This window comes from Euphorbia lathyris, chromosome 6 (genome assembly GCF_963576675.1).
Source record: "Euphorbia lathyris chromosome 6, ddEupLath1.1, whole genome shotgun sequence".
Lineage (NCBI taxonomy): Eukaryota > Viridiplantae > Streptophyta > Magnoliopsida > Malpighiales > Euphorbiaceae > Euphorbia > Euphorbia lathyris.
The window spans coordinates 41,359,826-41,367,352 of NC_088915.1; the positions used below are offsets into that span (position 1 = coordinate 41,359,826).

A 7,527-nucleotide genomic window follows, 5' to 3' on the forward strand; every position below is an offset into this window, starting at 1 on the left:
TATATCGTAGCTGCAGAAGCAGCAAAGGAAGCGGTTTGGATTAGAAAGTTCATTACAGAACTTGGTGTGGTGCCTGACATTGTAAATCCCATTACACTGTATTGTGATAACAATGCAGCCATTGCGCAAGCAAAGGAACCACGGTCTCATAATGCATCCAAGCATTACCTTAAGCGATACCACATTATAAGAGAAATTGTGGCAAGAGGAGATGTGAGAATAGAAAGAGTACCTACAGAGGACAACGTTGCAGATCCGTTGACAAAGCACTTAACCTAGAAAGTACATGATCGTCATCTAACTTCTACTGGGATAAGTTATAGAAACAATTGGCTTTAGTCCAAGTGGGAGTATGTTGGGGTTTAGTGTCCTATAGACAATTGTTCTAGGATACAAACTTAATGTAAATGAATTGTTCTTTATATCATTTGTTTTAATGAGATATATGTTTTATAACTATATAAAGGCAATCCCTTTTAAGCACTAAATAAAGTCTAATAAAAGGAAATCCGTAAGTTTGTTTTAAAGTGATTATAAAGTGTTCATACAAGCATGAATTGAGACAAAACTTTATAATAAACTAATAAACTTAAAACCACCCCAAGTCAAGTGATATGTTTAGGATTGATATATCACTGTTGAGACTTGCATGTAACAATGTCTTCTGTCCGACAGAAAGCTGATCTCACAAGCTTCATATATACAGATATCTGGACAGTTACATGGATCCGATGAAAAGTAGTTCATTAGGATTGGGGACCCGACTTGAGATAACAGGATGGGTAGATTCATCCTTGTCACCTGTTCATCTCATTGGTATTAATAGGTGTAAATAATCCTCAGACTCAAAGGAATGTTAATTGGTATTCTGGATTACGGAATGTGACGCTTTGACTCAGGTGTAACACGATCCTTAACAGAGATGACTCTAGGGTGTGAACAGTAGACGTTGGGTATCACAGGAAGTGATTGCGGGATCGTTATATATAGGATTGAGCATTTATCACTCCTGATAAATGGGAGATATGTCCATGGATCGCTTGTGGAAGACTCGACTTTAAATCCTTGCAAGGTGATAACTTAAGACTTGAAATACAGATTTCACTTAACCTATCTATTTTGAGTTGACTCGGCCTGTACAAGTAAAACGAACGTCTCGCTATATGTGACTTGACATTACCCATAGTCATAAGATTCAGTTCAAGGACGTAGTTGATAAAGGATCGAATTATACCGTAACTAATACTGAAAGGTCAACGACAGAATCAACCTGTCTTCTTATAGCTCTAGGGGAATGATTACGGACTTGCTAATCACATACTCTGTACATCATTCCGTTATGCAAAGATTAAATATAATTCTTTGAAAATTAATTTTAATAGTTGCATACGGCTAGAAGCAATAAGAACCTAATGGGTCACACATAAGACTTGGAACCCAAAGAAAAGACAGATCTATACTATATACTAAATGTGTAGAAAGAATGATGATGTGTCTTTCTCTCGAACTCACTAATGCTGACATGTATTTTTCTCAAATTTATGAATTATTTGATTTTCTCCTCCTTGGTTTTTATTATTTACTACCCTTTTTCTTCTATCTACCGTTACCACCTAGAACACGTTCATCCATGGGAAGCAACTGCTCCTCTCCCTCCTCTGAACTGCTAATCTTTCACCCTACATGAATAAACTACCCATTTCCTTCCCTACTTTATCTTCTTTTGCTCCACAATACATTCTGCTATCTCTATTCATATCACACCTTTTCATTTTTTAATTTTTGATTTTCTTTGCATCGAGCTTTGAGATCGACGAAGGCGCTCGGAATTCGATCGGGTTCAACCAAGTTGAGAAACGACGAATCGGTGTGATTAAGATGAGTTTGATTTTGTGAGTTTCCTTCCAACCTTTCCTTGCTACCTCTCTTTTTTCCAGTGATTTTGTTTTCCCTTTTGTCATGGATTCATTTGGTTTGTAGTAGGTTCTCTTTTTCTGTGTGATCCCTTTCTCTATTCTCTCATTGTATTTTTAATCTATAATTTAGATCTGATGGCTTATGAAATTGATTTGCTTAAGTTTCATTTTTTATTGGATTTGGGTTACTCCTATAAGGCAATTTGATGGGTTTCTCCTTTTCTGTTGCCTTTTCTTTCAACCTCAATCTTCTGCACTTTCAATTTAATATATATTCCCGGTGTGGATGAGTTAACAACGGTGAGGGTTTCTTTTTCGCTTTTGTGAATGCTCTTTCTCTTGCTTTCCAATTTAATATATATACGCTAAGGAGCAAAACCAAATTATTGGTCAATGAATACTATGATGGTGTTTCTAATATTCATTGTGGTTATGCTCATAGAAAATTCTCACGTAATTCTTGCTAGAATCAAATTTTAAATAATGGTAATACTGAATTTTGTTGAACAAGATGAAGGGGTAGAGGCCTCGAGGGATCGAGCAGCTATCCATTCTGGAATCCTGTCTTCACTTGCGTTTATAATTGCCATATAAAAATAAAAGTTGTATGAAAATTGAGTGTATTTGATAGAGATTCTGGAATTCTGGGACTGTCTGATAAAGACATAAATTTTAGTTTAGTAATTATATATAGATGCTGATTGGAAATGCTTCTACTATGATTTCTCATCCTCAATTAATTCTTCATATTATTATGTGCTTTAACAATAGCTTCATTATCATTTCTAAACACATCTTTAGAGAAATCAACGTTTGATTACATAACTATTGGAACATGTAAAAAATGCATGCAATAAATCAATGTTTACATTCCGAAATTTTTATGTAAAATAAATTCATTGGGATTTTTAAATTACAAATTGATATTGAAGGTTGGAATACATGGCATGTTAATATGTATTATAGATCAACTTACGTTGAATTAGTCATTACTCAAATAGTAGAACATCTGATCAAAGTAGAGAAAATTATGGGTTGTAACATTGGACAGAAGGTTTGCATTTTTCGGTTTGCTTTGACCTCATCCGATATGAAATCACCTTTCAAATTTCAAAGAGACTAATATCCTTTAGTTGTATCTGTCACAATGACAATAAATAAAAGCTAAGAAAACACATGTTGGATTATATCTTTCTCGCCGTTCAACAATGGTAAAAATATGTAGCCATTTCAAGAGTTACACCAAAAAAATGACTGAAATTTCTTACTTGCAATGATGGTGACTGAATTGTTTATTATTCTTCAATATTTGAAAACGACATAAATTAAGAAATGATTACACTAAATTTTCGTACTTAAATATTTGTAAATTTCTTTTAAAAAAAAATTAATCTGCAAATTTCTATACCCAATGGTGACAAAACCAAATAAAAAAACCGTGCAAAGCACGGGTGTAAAACTAGTGTTAATTAATTGATGGAAGCCCAACTGAGCCCAGTAAGGCCCAATAATAGAAGGGGGGTCGAAATTTATGTATATAAATACATAAATAATTAATTTGATTTTATCTATTCTAATTGGATTAGGATTATGAATTAAATTAATTAAAGGATAAATAAGTTAGGAGTTTTAATTAGATTAAATTACTCCTATTATTATCCAATAAGGTTATTATTATTATCCTTTATATATTAGATATATTAATGGATAATAATTATGAATTCTATTCTGAATAGAATTCTTATTTCAATAACCTAATTCTATCTAACTATGGATTGGATACAAGAGATTATAAATAACCCCTTTCGAAATCCACTAAGAAAATCCCTACTGGAATTTTCGAAATACACAGTGCAACGGGGAGAGAGAATTTCGACACCCCTTGTTGAGGACGAAACAATCCACCGCTTCCTACCGATTCAATTGATTTCATCTTTCTTTCTTTATCCTTGATCTTGTGTTGATTAATTAGAGGCAATCTACTTTGGTTGCTATTCAACGGTTGATTCTAACTTGATCTCATATTTGTTTTGTTCTGTGCTCGGAAACTCGAAGTAAGAGTTGTGGGCACTTCGTTTGCAACGGTAGATAGAACATCAAAAGGTATTTCTTCTTATCCCTCTTTATATGAAATAACGGTTAACGGATCTTATGGTTTATGGAAATAAGTTAAAATTTTTATATTTCCGCTGCTATACGTTAGCCTAATTTCCAACAGAGGGGTAGGGGAAGACCTAAGAAAACTTGGAGGAGGGTGATCGAGAGTGATATGAGTTTACTGGGAATTGAGGAAAATATGGTAGTGGATAGGACGGAGTGGATGGAGCGAATTTGTGTCGCTGACACGACTTGATTTCATGGTTTTATATGATGGTTCATGTTAACCGACCCCGAATCATTTCGGGACTAAGGCTTTGTTGTTGTTGTTGTTGTTGTTAAGAATCGTATACACAATATAGATTATTTTTTAAAAGTTTTACATTGGTACTTAAATTGATTCTTGACCACTATGAATATAACGCGTATAAAAAATGGGCAGCTCGGTGCACTACGCGTCCGTGCTAAGCGAGGATTCGGGGAGGGGTCCCACCACAGCAACCCTTCCCCTGCCAATTTTTTGGCAAGAGGTCGCTTCTAAGACTCGAACCCGTAACTACTCGATCACACGAAGAAAAAAATTTGAACAAGTTCAATTTAACAATAAATATATATATATATATATATATATATTTACACGTCAAGTGTAAAATTCGCTTCACCAACTGAATAATCAGGTATTCATCACTACATTGACTTAATTAATCTAAAATAGTTAAATTGACATGCATCCAGCAGTTATACTATGAAACAGATGTAAAACTACTGGTAAAGTCCACTATATAAAGCATATTAGAATTTCTTGGATCATAGTAAAACAAAAACTAACGCATAAAAAATGACGAAGTTTCAAATCATATGATTGCTGCTTTTGTCAGGAAAATGCTACCATATGTACAAACAGCTTATATTGTTTTTATCCAGAATCTAATCGGAGTTTCAAAAACTTAGAACATGAAAAACCTAGACTCAAAACTATCTTCTCCTTTTCATTTTTAACTAGGAGATTAGAAAATCTGTGAAAGTAAGAGCAAACCAGATAATTGGAATTGCAACGATGACAAATTGATATTGGAAGCAGATTAGATTCTAACTGCTGCATTTGAACCAGAAAGCTGAATTTCAGATGCCTTCTCTACATCAACGTTGGTACTCTGAGGAGTGGATTTATAATACCTAGCATACAGTATCAGTTGAGCCAAACCAAACAACGATCCAAGTCCATTACTAGTCTGCAAAAGTTAGCCAATCAATGACATCAAATTTTCTTTAATGTGCATTTTTAAGCAAACTGGAGAAATATTAATGGAATTGAATTATCACCAGCATGATTGGATCAAATATGTATATGCAGGAATAAGCAGTCCAGATGCAACCATTTGTAAAACTGGCAACGGAGAGAAACAAAGGCATGTACTCTACACTCTTGGTCTTAATGACCTTTCTCTGATAATTGAGATCAATGAATGGTTTATCAATATTATCAAACATGAAGGGAAAATGAATATTGAAAATGTAATAAGAAAACTACTTACCATGATTAAAAGAGGTGAACCATACATGATGATGTTGAAGGCCACAGCAAAAATTCCAGCAAAAAGAGTTCTATTATTAAGGGTGTGGAAAGCACACAATGTGATTACAACAACGATGGCCGTGAATACAAGTTCAGCACAAAGACCCATAAAAACGCGTCTCTGCCAATACAATCAACAAACAAAAATTGCTAAAGTGTTCAATATCATCATCAGCACTAGTAACAATAATAACATTAATTAACTAGAAGAGTAACAGAAAGTTATATGTATATACCCTTCCCCTGCTGTGTTTGTCGTAAAAGCAAAATATGGCTAAATAGATGAGCTCTAATACGAGCCCAACACTGTTGATTGTGACCACAAGGATACTGTCTGCCTTAACAATAGGCAGCCCGTAAAACACCCAAAACATGCAATTCTGCACCGTCAGAATATATGGATAAAACTGAAACTCCTCAACATCTTTTTTCTTAATTATGCGGATGAATGTTGGACTGCATAACATCAATTTTGTCAGTGTTAGTGTTACTCATCGATTTTATACAGTAAAATAATTTCAAAATTGAGAAAAATCTGCGTCTGTTATGAACTTATGGTTAAAAGTCGAACTGAAAAACTAATTAAAGCCCAAATCTGCAGATCTTTGGGAAAAATGATAGAACGTACACTGGCGAGAGGAAGAGACCAAATGAGATGACGTTACCTACGCCAAACAACACGGAAATACATATAAATCTCTAAAGCAGCAATAAAATAAAATAAAATTTCAAACAGATCAAAGAAGGAGAATCAATATTCAGATAAGAGCCACAAAAGACAAAACAAATTTTAGGTCAGTGAATTTTCACACACCATAAAGGCACCAACTCCATACTGTTCTCTCAATTCAATCAGCAAAAAACATACATGCTTGGATGGTAATTAAACTAAAAAACAACATGGATTCGATACGTAGCAAGTATCAAACTGATCTCAGTAAACACTTGATTATGAAAAAGATATAAGACAAACTGCAATCATTCGAAGGAATTAATTAAAACATACCGATGATGCCAATAATATTACGGATGGCTCTAGCTGATATCATCTTGGTGATGTGATTTGAGAGAGAGAGAGAGAGAGAAAGAGATGGGAAAGAAACGAAGACAGCGTGAGGTATGTATGAATAACGAAGAAGCGCAGAATTAGGAGGCGTTTACGTAATTCTGGTTTAAAATATTTGGGGTAATTTATATAGATAATTATGTGATTATTCAGAAAATTATCAGATGTGATTATTCAGAATCTAAGTCTGTAATTGGGGGAAAATAGGATAGGAGATGTGAGCCTATGCAATATGCATTGCATGGGATACTCGGAGACGCGACGAACTGTATGGTATGGTATGGTCAGGTGGTTATTACTCTAATCCCACCAGATTTTCTTTCTATTTAGGCTTAACACATCATTTCATCCCTGAACTTTGTCCAATAAACTTGATTGACCCCCTGAACTCTTAAAGTTTCTCGACAGCCCTTTCAACTTACATAAAATGTTCAGTTAGCCTCATGAACTTGCGTAAAATGTAATCAATTAGTCATTCGATTGCAAAAAAAATAAATTAAATACGGAAGATGTATTAGACGCTTCTTAAAAAAGGTAAAACGACCAAGATCAGGGTATGCGGTTCTAATATTAGAGAATATTAGTTTTATAGTTAGCAAGTAATAACTTCCTTTTTAATTTATTTTTGAATTATGTAATAACATTTTAAGATGCGTGGAATACATTTTACGCAAGTTCAAGAGGCTAACTACACATTTTATGCAAGTTGAGGAGGCTATCAGAATACTTTAAAAGTTCAGGAGACCAGTCAAGTTTTTTGGACAAATTCAAAAGACAAATAATATTAAGCCTTCTATTTATTTTTATATGTCTTTGCCATTTCTTTATAATATGTTTCATGAGTTATTCTATGATTACTTTGTTTGAAAACA

At 33.9% G+C, this 7,527-nt stretch overlaps 1 protein-coding gene across 1 annotated transcript; it reads right to left on the reverse strand.

Moving 5' to 3' along the window:
- Window positions 1–4,842: 4,842 nt before the first annotated feature.
- On the reverse strand, window positions 4,843–6,772 carry LOC136233423 (bidirectional sugar transporter SWEET6b-like). The gene is made up of 6 exons (XM_066023078.1): window positions 6,596–6,772; window positions 6,218–6,254; window positions 5,826–6,045; window positions 5,549–5,710; window positions 5,337–5,459; window positions 4,843–5,245 (listed from the first exon to the last, which is right to left on the reverse strand). The coding sequence occupies exons 1-6, from the start codon at window positions 6,636–6,638 to the stop codon at window positions 5,096–5,098; spliced, it is 735 nt and encodes a 244-aa protein (XP_065879150.1). The 5' UTR covers window positions 6,639–6,772; the 3' UTR covers window positions 4,843–5,095.
- Window positions 6,773–7,527: the final 755 nt, after the last annotated feature.